General features: G+C 30.7%; 1 protein-coding gene and 1 non-coding gene across 2 annotated transcripts; one reads left to right on the forward strand and one right to left on the reverse strand.

Annotated features, from left to right (window-relative positions):
- Positions 1-4,103: 4,103 nt before the first annotated feature.
- LOC107007749 (UDP-D-apiose/UDP-D-xylose synthase 2-like) lies at positions 4,104-8,212 on the forward strand. Its single transcript, XM_015206508.2, has 9 exons — positions 4,104-4,456; positions 5,072-5,164; positions 5,326-5,433; positions 6,752-6,866; positions 6,947-7,080; positions 7,186-7,287; positions 7,368-7,460; positions 7,572-7,707; positions 7,795-8,212. Exons 1-9 carry the CDS (start codon positions 4,190-4,192, stop codon positions 7,905-7,907), a joined length of 1,161 nt encoding a protein of 386 aa, XP_015061994.1. The 5' UTR covers positions 4,104-4,189; the 3' UTR covers positions 7,908-8,212.
- Positions 8,213-12,380: 4,168 nt separating this feature from the next.
- TRNAL-UAA lies at positions 12,381-12,463 on the reverse strand. Its single transcript has one exon. It is a non-coding gene; the product is annotated as a tRNA-Leu (tRNA).
- Positions 12,464-12,936: the final 473 nt, after the last annotated feature.

The raw sequence follows: 12,936 nt of genomic DNA on the forward strand, positions 1-12,936 counted from the left end.
TCATAGATGTTCTTGTGGTGATGACTTCCAGATTTTGGGGAATAATAGATGTTGAATTTTAGAAGTTATTGAATTGTCTTTTTATTAATGAGTTTAAGCCTTCCGCATTACTTTCTGTTGATATTATAATGAAATGTTAGGGTTTAGATTGGTTGATTCGCTCACATAGGAGGGTAAGTGTGGGTGCCAGTCGCGGCTCGGTTTTGGGTCGTGACAATTTTATTTTTGCCGGTAAATCTCAAAAATGAGTAATTGATTAATAAATAATAGGAAAAATATGAAGCAAAGAAATATAAAATTAACACAAAAATTCACAAATAAATATAGTAACCTTATATCCAACAATTTCAATAATTTTTTTTATAATTTTTATTCTTTTCGATAAATCTCGACTACTAAAAAACAACTAATAACGACGGAAGAAAAAGTGACGGATGGCGTCGCTCCAAAACGAGATGTAATTAATCATACTGGTCGTCGCTTTTTAATAAAAACAATTTTTTTTAAAAAATAACTTTTTTTAAAAAAAATACAAAAAGTGATCGACGGCATCGCTTAGTCCGTCGCTTCTTTTCGCGAATTTTTGCGCCAAATATATATAATGAATAATTAATTATTTTATATAGATAGCGACGCAGTCCATCGCTTTCTATTAAAATAATTATTTATTTATTTAAGAAAAGTCATATCGTCCGTTGTTTTTTATTAATTTAAATTCTTTAAATATATTTTTTAACAAGCGACGGACAAAATAAAAAGCGAAAGAGACGAGGGAGAGCAACAGAGTGGCGAGCGAGATTCACCTGAAGAGAGGTGAAATAACAACAATTTGTTATGAGGTACAATTAAATCAAATTATGTTTATAACATTTAATTTGAATGTAAGGAAAAATTACTTCAATGAATACATTTTAATAAATAATTACTAATTTTAGTGATACTTTTCATTTATTACCATTTATAGCAACAAATAACAATACTATGATAAATCTGTAATATGTATTAAAAGTGAATTATGTATGCAATATATATGTATTAAACTTGTATTATATATGTTTAATAAACTGTTTTCTGTAATATGAATTAAAGTTGTATTATAGATATATTAAAAATGATTAAATGAAAAAAATTATTATTACTATAAATAATAAATATTTTCTTAATATTATATATTTACGTAAGTTTCCCAATTAATAATTTATTATTATATACGATTTTCCTTTATTAGAATGGGCCAAAAAGTGCACTTCGGCTGAAACAAAATGAGTTAGAAAGACAAAATTAAAGTTGAGTTTTGGAACTGAATAACTCAAATATAAACTCCAATTTATGGCCCAAGCCCCAAGGCACTAGTTATATATCATCTTTTATTTCAGTTATTTTCATTATCTTCTATTGATTTTGAAAATCTTCAAAAAGATTTATTTCTGTAATGTATTCGAGCTAATATTTAATATTATTCGAGCTATATATTATGTATTTTAGTTATTTTTAATATATTTGTGTCAGTATTTAATGTATCTAAACTACATATTACGTATCCAAGATGATCTTTAATGTATCCGAGCTACATGTTAATGTATCTGAGACAATATTAAATGTATCTGAGCTTCAATTATTATATTCTTTTTTTTTTAATTTTTAAGGGATTAATGTAATCAGAAATTTATTAGGGATAAATTGTAATTTCATATTAAAACTATGAAATTTATGTAATATACCCTAAAAAGATAATCGTGCCGTACATATTATATTCTAAGGTATAATTTTAATTATAACTTTCTTAAAAAATGGTTCTAAAATTGAATTGTGTCTAGTCATTTATTTTTTTTTTGCCTTGCGATTTTCTTTTAATACTAGGGATATTCTTTATCCATGCTTTTATTATTTAGAATGTTTAGTGATTACCACAATTAAATATCACTTCAAAATAGATGCATCCTGAAATAGGGGCAAAATTTCGAATTTGATGGATTTCTAACTTTTGATTTTTTTTATATAAAAAAATAAGGGGCCAAATTTCAAATTTGATGAATATCTAGCTATTGAATTTTTTTTTTATAAACTTTTTAATATATATAATTTTTTTATATATAACTTGATGTCCCAAAAAAAAATTCAAAGTGAATATCTTAAAAACTATCTCTTTTACTCCTTTGGATTCATTTGATATTCTATGAATGGACTTATTAGTGATGAATAGATAATTACTAGTCAAAGCAAATGTATTTTTTAAAAGTCATCGAGATAAATTGTGATAAGATGGTGAAATTTTTTTCTCTTAACAAAAAATTTGAATTTGTTCAGTAATTAAAAATATAGTGTTAAAAGTATTATCTTCAGAAATAAGTATTGTAATACGCAAATTCAAATTTAAGCTATATACAAGTATATAACCAAAAAAATAAAAAATAAAGCATATGACTTTGTCGGTGCTTCTTGCTCAAGGTTGTTCTTTTGTCTACAAATATCACAATTATTCATTCATGCATGATTTGCATGTTCTCTCTTAACCCCATGTGCATTGTTTTTTTTCTTTTTTTTCTTTTTTAGGGTTTTAGGTTTTTTATTGGGTGTTCGAAGTTCACGTTAGAGTTTCGATTAAATTCGAACTACACACTGCAACGCCCATTCGAGGACGACACTCCTAACAAGATTTTCTTCATACCTAGAATTCGAACCCGAAATCTCTGGTTAATGGCGAAACAATCCTATCAGTGCACCACAACCTATGTTGATCCTTTTTTCCTTGCTAAAATAACATCGAATCAAATTCTTTATTTTGATAGTTATGATACGTTTAGACGTTTAGTTCTCCATCTTAATAATAGAAAATAAAGTTATTAAATTTTACTAAGTCTGATTCATAGAAATAAAGTATACAACTTTTCCTTTCTCTAAAAATATCCATAAATCCTTCAATAACTATCTTAATCATCCTAATCTTCTCAATGATCCTCTTATTTTCAGCCTAATCCCATTGATTTGTTAATTGAGATTCAGAAAATATTCAACAATCAAGAGGAGAAAAATCGAATCGCTAACACTTATATTCAATCACACTTATCAATTGCTAACATAAAAGCAATAATAATCTAAGTGTGTAAGAATGTATGTAATAAACATATGCTAGTATGGGACACCACTCAAGCCACAAACAATGTAATGTAATCAAGTGATCATCTTTCTTCAAAAGCTCTAATAAATGTTATAAATTTATTAGAGTAACGATCCGAACAGTTGTTAATTAGGAAGGAAAAACGTTGAGCAAAAAACTGAGCCTCAGCCCGCTAGAGCGGGCCAGATGCCGCTAGGGCGGCGAAGCTCTAGCGGGATAATTGGCCGCCAGAGTGAAATGGACGGGATGAACTTTAAGGAAAAAAGCTCAAATATGTCATTAAACTTTCGGTAAAGACCCATTTATGTCATCAGTTAAAAATTTGACTCATTATGCCATTATCGTTCAACAAAAGACTCATTCATGCTATTAGTTTTTAACAGTAATTTTACAAAATCATTTTTAACACGTGACCAATTATAATTCAATCACGTCATCAATTTTTTATATAATAAAATCAATTCATTTTTATTCAGAATTTTAATTTTCGTGAATTCTTCTATCTATTAATCAAAAATCAAAAAATATTTTACATCATCAACTAGAAATATCCAGTCGTTAACACCTATATTCACTCGCACTTGTCAACATGAAAATAATAATAAACTAAACATTACGAAAACATACTATATAATATAATCTATTTAATTTTTTTTTTTAAAAACAAATTATACTCCTCCCGTCTGAAAATATTTGTCATGTTATACTTATCGAAAGTTAATTTGACTAATTTTTAAAAGTAAATTAGATCACATTAATTCGATATTTTAGACAAAAAAATTAAATATTCTAAAACTATATGAAAAGTACTATAAATTACAGTTTTTTGCATATTAATATAATGAAAAAATACATCTTAAAATATTAATCAAAATTTTTATAGTTTAACTCTAAAATAATAACCATGACAAATAATACCGGAACGGAGAGAGTATAATATAACACTTATTATTATTATTATTAAATATTATTATTACAAGTATAAAACAGAGTCAAGTCACAAGCGATTCTCCTCCCTCCTTTTTCCTACTTCTAGAATCAACTATACAGAGTGAATTTTTCTGTGGAAAAATGGCAGGGAGGGTAGATCTAGACGGCAATCCGATCAATCCGATGACGATTTGCATGATCGGCGCCGGTGGATTCATTGGCTCGCACTTATGTGAAAAGCTCATGTCGGAAACTCAGCACACGGTGCTCGCTGTCGATGTTTACAGTGATAAAATCAAGCATCTACTTGAACCGACTTCTCTACCTTGGAATGGACGGATACAGTTCCACAGAATTAACATTAAGAATGATTCTCGTCTTGAAGGACTCATCAAAATGGCAGATCTGGTAATTTTTTCTTCTTCTTATATGTGAATCGGAGCACAGTGGACTGAATGTGACTTTAATTTCTTCGCTAGTTTATCGGAATTTTGAAATCTCGTTCGTGTAGGCCAACTAACTGAGCTACTGAAATTTCTGAATTTTGAAGTAGCAGTGTTGCTTTGGTTGATGTTTTTAGTTGATGCATTTCCTTTTGTAGTTATTTTATAGAAATTTTTGAGAATTCAAAGCATAAAGAGGTGAATCTTAATGGATCTGATAGCAAAACTACTCTGTTTGGTCTCTTCATTGATTAGAATTTTTTATAGGTTACTCAACTATTTATGTTGCATCTTTAAGTTCTTCCGCACTTCATTTCTTAGGTTTGTTACAAGACTAGCTTGATGATCTGGTAAAATTATACTTTAATTTCTGAATATTGGAACTAGCAAAGTGAATTTGAGATCTATAATGATCTGAACTTGTTTGATGTTCAGGATTCTGGAGAGAATTTCTGAAATTAAGTTGAGCTTTGTTGTAATTATGGAGTAGTATGAATTTCTACATGCTTTTGGATGCCTTTTCTAAAAATGCAGTACGAAGGAAGTCCTTGACTAATGATAAAATTTTGTTTTTTCGTAGACTGTAAATCTTGCTGCAATCTGCACCCCAGCTGATTATAATACACGTCCGCTTGACACAATCTACAGCAATTTCATTGATGCGCTACCAGTGGTATGCATGTTGGATTTTAACTTTTCATAGTTCTTATAAAGAGTGAATTCTATTTTACCTCATAAAGCACAATTTCTGTGCTTGTGAGATGTCACTTGCAGAAAGATTTCACCTTTTCTGTTGGTAGTTGAGGTGTGAAGTTGATGTAATTGATTATTCAGGTTAAGTACTGCTCAGAAAATGGAAAGCGTCTCATTCACTTTTCCACTTGTGAAGTGTATGGGAAAACCATAGGTGCCTTTTTGCCCGAAGAGAGCCCATTGCGGCAGGTAAGAGTTCACTTTCTTCATGTTATTACTCTTGTTAAATGCCAAACTTGTGCAAATTATTGATCTGTTATTTTCTTTGTGTCGTGTTTCATAAAATGGAAGTTCCTGAACTGTCCTCTAATTGTTGATATTTCCTGTTCTCTCCCCAAAAAGAAAAAATTAAAAAAAATAAGAAGTGGTACTATGGTATGATTGATTCAAACAATGCTGTATTTTCGTGTAAAAATGCTAGTAATATATTCAATATGCCTTAATCCCAATTCAGTTGGATCAATTATCTGGATTCTCTCTATGTCTATTGTGTGTCATTTAAGCCCTGTTATATTCCAATACTTCACAATTTTTTCTTTTAGGACAAATTAAGATTCTCAAAGCTACAGAGTCTCTAAATCTCACATGTAGGCCTGCAATAGCTACAATCTCAAACCAACCTAGTCAATGATATTGACATGTCAGTTAAACTAGAACACTCTTGATGTTGTATTATATTATATTAGAAAAGACTTGTAATGGAAGTTTCTTGGTCAAAAGGATAATTGAGACTATTTTTTTCTCAATTTTCTCTTTCCGTATTTTCTTAATGCTTTTCTGGTGTGTTAGACTGTCAGGTCTTATTGATTGTGAGTTGTGACAACCTCTGGAAATCCAAATGTATTCTCAACTTGTCCATCCAATTTTGGTTTCTCTCAATCTTATGTGTGAACTCACCCATCTTAGTAGCCAATGTTATCCCACAAAGCACCCTATTATGTGGTAACGAGACTCGGTACTGGATGTCAATGAAACATGAAACACAAGGCCTGTTCAGTGTATTTTTCATGTCTACTGGACTGCATGACATTATTATATGTAGGATTAGGAGGCATTAATGAATTAGTATGGAAGTATTGTTCGGGCTTGTATTGCATTTTTGTGCATCTCTACGTTTAGAAAGCTAGTCGTCTTTCTCTATAATAGTTTCTGAATAGCTAGTGGTCGATGAAGTGGTGTGAGAATCATGAGGTATTAGTTTCAAATCCTATTGGAAGCAAAAACACTAGGTGATTTCTTTCCATACATTCGGCGAGTGTATGTCTGAATTGACGTCATTTTCCAGAACCAGAAGAACAGAGTTAATTACTTCAAGGCTATGTTCTTTGAAGTTGCTTGATTTACTGTTTAACTTGAATCTTAATTAGCAATGTGGAAAGAGTATTTAACATGATCTCACAAAGTGGATTGTATGTTTAGTTGTTGGTGTGGTATCATTGACCATATTATGCTCTCTGATACCATTACTTTTGTGGAGATGTTCTGATCCTTACCTGATTATTTCTAGGATCCTGCTTATTTTCTTCTTTCGGAAGATGCATCTCCATGCATTTTTGGACCTATTGAGAAGCAAAGGTGGTCCTATGCCTGTGCAAAGCAATTGATTGAGAGATTGATCTATGGTGTGTACAACTGTACCTTCATCTGGATGGTCTAAAGTTGAATCTCTTATCATATATTTCTCACTTTATTATGTTTGCAGCTGAGGGTGCTGAGAATGGCTTAGAATTCACCATCGTTAGGCCCTTCAATTGGATTGGCCCCAGGATGGATTTTATACCCGGGATCGATGGTCCTAGTGAAGGTGTTCCAAGAGTATTGGCTTGCTTTAGTAATGTATGCATCTTTTTTTTTTGGGGGGGGGGGGGGTTAAGTTTGAAGTCATCTGATGTTTCCTAGAGTATGTGTGCGAATTTCATCATCTCGTTATTTCTTTTATAGAACCTATTAAGACATGAACCACTAAAACTAGTGGACGGTGGACACTCGCAGAGAACCTTCATATATATCAAGGATGCTATTGAAGCTGTTTCCCTGATGATTGTGAGTTTTGACCTATTCAACCCTCTATTCTTCTTAAAATGTATTATGTTGTACTGTGATTCATCCGATTTTTCTCTCAGGAAAATCCTGCTCGGGCCAACGGCCATATCTTTAACGTCGGCAATCCTAATAACGAAGTTACTGTCAAGCAGCTAGCTGAAATGATGACTCAGGTATTGAGTGACACCACTTTTTCATTTTCCTCCTACCTCTCTGGCCTTCAGTACTACGTTTCGCACGACATATGTTCTGCATTCTCAGCTTCTTCTCTTGCGTTAAAATAGGTGTACTCAAAGGTGAGTGGAGAAACCCCTCTTGAAACTCCCACCGTCGATGTTAGTTCTAAAGAATTTTATGGCGAGGGGTATGATGACAGTGACAAGCGGATCCCAGACATGACCATAATCAACAGACAGCTCGGTAACCATCCGTCTCCTTACTCTATTGCAAAATGACAACTGCATAAAGCCGAAAATAATTTAACTGTTGGATTGATTGATTTACCAGGTTGGAACCCAAAGACATCCCTATGGGACTTGCTTGAATCCACACTCACTTACCAACATAGGACATACGCGGAGGCTGTCAAGCAGGCGATGTCAAAGACAACGACAAACTGAATGAAGTCGGAGCAGAGCTTTACTGTCTGTAATCTTCATCTACTCGGTTCGACTTCATCCTCGTTATTTATTCCTTGTCATCCACTTCATGCAAGAAACCTAAAATAGGCCATAACAGTGAAATTGTGTCCTATATTGGTATAATGTCACTACAACAGTTTTCGACACATTAATCAAGACAAGGCTGTAGTCTGCTCATATAATTTTGCTGTTATATTATCATTCTTCTGTGAGGAAGTATGTTGTATCATTACACATATTTTCCTAATCTATTACTAGTATAATAATTTATTTGTTTGATTAAATTATCCTTTCACTTTAATGTCTTTATGTTAGAGAATATGATCTTCTAAATACTAACTTTTACCATAGTTGATTTGAATAATTGTTGAAAAGGGGGCATTGAGGTAGGATAAATAGTACACAATCAGGAGAACTCATAGATTTCTTTTTATCAAAATCATAATTAAAATACAAAATATAATTATTTCTTTGATTTGTGGACCACATTCACACATTAATCCTTCATTATATTTAGATTATCATCTGTATATGTAATACCAAGATTTCCATCATGATAGCAATCTCCAATCCTTCGACTTTAAAACACAAAATATCTATCAAAAAACAAAATATATTGTTAGAATCATTTGGATTAGTTGACAGTAAATAACTAATTACCATAATATGATGATCGAACATTTTCAAGCAGTTAGGTGTTTAAATAAAAATATTAATTAAAACTAATAATAAACACATATTAATGTGTTTACCAAAAAAAAAAATATATCGGAAATACGAACAGTTAACATAATATGGTCATAATCTTAGGTAGTGGCGGAGTTAGGATTTTTAATAAAGGGATTCGAAATCTAAGAAGTAAAGACACAAACTAATTGAAGGGTTTGATATCTACTATATATACATAAAAAATAATTTTAATCATGTATAAATAGTAATATTCTCCATCGAAAGAGGTTCGGATGAACCCCCTAACAGTATGCTGGCTCCGCCCCCGATCTGAGGTTGTAATTTGATAAGTTAGTTCTTTCTGGTAAAATGACTAAAACACCTTTAACTTCTTCTTTAATAAAAAATTATAAATTTCAAAGGTTCTCTTGTAAGAAAAATAATGAACATGAATAAGAAATGAAGAGGACTTGGAGGTTTTTTCTTAAAAATGTTTTAAAAAATAGTAAAAATTCTCGGTCAAACTAAAAATGCTTTTTTTAAAGGGCAACTTTCACATGTAGCAAATGAAAAATTCATATTTGTATGCTGTAGCAAACTTTGCATAATTGCGCTCCATAGCAAACATAGAAACTGTATAATTCGCTATACATATACAGTTGAAGCAAATTGTATAAAACGAAGTGTATAAAACAAGAAAGAGAAAGACACTTGGGCAGAGAACTGTATAAAAACGAAGTGTATAAATGAATTGTATTATTATAAGTGTATAGAACGATTATATACAATTTGAATATGTATAAAATGAGAAAAAGAGAAAGACAAAAGAGACTTGACAAGGAATATACAATTCAATCGAATTGTATAAATGAGAAAGAGAGAAATTAGATATAATTTGAAAATTGTATAAAACGAGAAAGATAGGAAGGCAAAAGAAACTGGGCAGGGAAGTATTTTTATTGTATAATTATAAGTGTATCAGACGAAAATATATGTACTTGCATGTGTATATACAATTTTCTCACGCTTTATACAAACAGAAACACAATTTATACATTTCGCTTCTGTTTGTATAAGTGAGAAAGGCGAGGGTGGCGAGCGAGATTTGGGAGAGTGGCGAGCGAGATCTGGAAGAAAGGAGAGAGGGGAACAAAAATATATGTATTTATACAATTTTCTCTTCTTTATACAATTAGAAACAATTTTTATATACTTGTGTTTGTATAAAAAGTGAGGAAGCGAGCGAGAGATTGGAGAAGAGTGGCGAGCGAGATATTTGGGAGAGAGGCGCCTGACAATTTTTTGCAAACGTTTGCTATGGAGCACAATTAAATCAAACCCTAGCTACTTCAGTTATTTTAGGTTATTAGTTTGCTATTATATACAATTTTCCCTTTTTTAAAACCTAAAAATGCGTACTATAACAACGACATGCTTAATTTAATCCCATAAATGGGCGATGGAAAAGGTAGAATGTATTGTAAATCCTTATATAGAATGATCGTTTCCAATAGGCATACTACTCAAAATGAAAGTCTTTATAAGCTGAAAAATTATAAATTGAAGGTGATCTATTTATAACTTTTGATTTATAAGTATTTATTAGTTCATCAAACAGTATATCTATCGATGACCATATTTATTTATTTTTTATTATAAAAACAAAAATTTTATTAGCTTATAGGCTTAATGAAACATCATAATTTTATCTCATGATGTATAAAAAAAAAAAATTAGAGAGAGATTTGCAAACCTATAGCAACCATAAAAAGTGCCATGGTAAAAATCAATTTCAAAAATGCCTTCTTCATATCTAGAATGATGTTGTTTGCCTATTTCACAATAATAAAAAATTTTAAAGGCAATTTTTTACATACTTTTATAGTTTAAAAAATAGCTTCATTTATGATAAATCGTCGTTAAATTTTGATAAATGTCCTCTTTTTAATGCTCAATTTACTATTCAAATAAATGTAACTTATTTTTCAATCCCTTAGACTTCATTTAAGAATAACTTTAATATTTCTTTTTTCAAATGGTCACTCAATTATTAATAATTATTTTAACGTGAAAAGATCACTCTGTACTCTATATATTATAGATATATCAAATATAAAAGGATCGCTTGCACCTATTTAATTAAAGCAGATCAAACCAATTGAGAGGATCAATTTAATAGTTGATTAACATAGATAAATTTGTACTTTTAAAAGTTTGATTAAAAAAAAAATTACATCACCAATATGTATCATGTATCACATGAAATGGTTGAGTGACTTTGCAGGTAAAATAAAAATAGATTGATGACTTTTCTATTACTAAAAATAAAGAAAATAACTTTCTGATATAATAATTATCAATCGAATGACCTTTCTGTTATTGAAAAAAAAAATCTTGTGAGATAGTTACGATTAGTGCAGTGACCTCGAGAGAAATCAACTTTTTTTTGTTACTCTATAAGACAACATGGAACAAATATTGTATGAATGAAACGTAACAACAAGTTAGAGGGATAGAGATGTGTCTGAGAGGAATTTTGTGTATTTTTTAGGCATAATACATATATTGGACCCTAAACTTGGCTTCAAATTTTAATTTTGACCTCCAACTTTCATAATGCACAAACAAACACTTTAACTATCCAACTTTTAAATAAATAAACACATGAGTACTACATGACACAATACACGTAGGATACCACGTAGGACAAAAAATGACATGTAGGATGACATATAGGACATTTGTGTCTATTTGTTCAACTTTATACAAGTTCAGGTGTCTATTTGTACACATCCAAAGTTGAAGGGCATAAATGTAATTTGAAGCCAAGTTAAAGGGCATATTTATGTATTATACCTATTTTTTAAGTTACTCTTAAATTATGTATTTATGTAATTTTCCCCCTATTATTTCCATTAGAAAGGCTAGATTAAAAAGTAAAAAATTGATAGTAGAGAAAATACATTTTCTTGCCCCATGAAAGAGAAGTAACAATATTTCTAAAAGTAGTAATAAATTCTTTTAACTATGTGGAAAATGTAGTCTAAGCAAAAATGTTTGCACATATATCTACACGATTGTAAAAAATTTCTATCGGTACAATTAAATTGTTCAATACTTTAAATATCAATAATATTAGAGAATGAAATATAAAGATGGATTGTACAATTTTTCCTTTTTTTAAAAAATCATGGTACATTTCAAACACATTTACGAGGTAGTAATGTGCTTTACGTGATTTAGTTCGATCCGTACGCAGTTAAAAAGATAGGAAGGTAGTGACAAGTTTTATGTGGTTCAAGTCCGACCTGTGTGTGGTTGGAAAGATAGGAAGGTAGTGATGAGTTTTATGTGGTTTAAGTCCGACTCTTGCGTGGTTAGAAAGATAGAAAGGTAGAGATGAGTTTTATGTGGTTTAAGTCCGACTCGCAGTTAGAAAGATACGAAGGTAGTGATGAGTTTTACGTGGTTTAAGTCCGATCCGTATGCGGTTAGAAAGATGGGAAAGTAGTGATGAGTTTTATGTGATTTAAGTCTGACCCGCAGTTAGAAAGATAGGAAGGTAGTGACGAGTTTTACGTGGTTTAAGTCGAAGGTAGTGATGAGTTTTACGTGGTTTAAGTCTGATCCGTGTGCGGTTAGAAAGATGGGAAAGTAGTGATGAGTTTTATGCGGTTTAAGTCCGACCCGCGGTTATAAAGATAGGAAGGTAGTGACGAGTTTTACGTGGTTTAAGTCCGACTCGTGCGCGGTTAGAAAGATAAGGAAAAAAATAAAAGAAAATGCTGGCTGTGGGGTTCGAACCCACGCGCACTTATGTGCAGAAGATCTTAAGTCTTCCCCCTTAACCACTCGGGCAAACCAGCAAGATGCCTAATTCAAGCAAATTATATTATTACTTTAAATACTTTTGGTTTTGTTACAATAAAAAACATTTTCAACCAAATTTTTATTTTTTTAAAAAAAGACTAAGAAATATCATACTGTGATAAATTAAACATTTAAAATTTAGATAAAATACATAAAAGAATCTAAAAAGTATAAGGTTTTATAAAAAAAAATAGTTTTGACTAATTGATCCCATACTAGAGCTTTTTTTTTTTTGAATGAGCCTTAGTATATAAAAAAAACACTTACTTATTTGATATACACAGCAAAACAATAAATATGTGTGTATTTGCAACAAATATATTGAAAAACAAAAAAAACATTATAAATTCAAAGTAATTTTTTAATATAAAAAAATAATTTTATTCATTAAGATTGAGAGTATTATATGTGTATCTGCAACAACCCTATAAATTAAGTACGCAGGAACAATTTATATATAGTCGAAGAG

This window comes from Solanum pennellii, chromosome 1 (genome assembly GCF_001406875.1).
Source record: "Solanum pennellii chromosome 1, SPENNV200".
NCBI classification, from domain to species: Eukaryota; Viridiplantae; Streptophyta; class Magnoliopsida; order Solanales; family Solanaceae; genus Solanum; species Solanum pennellii.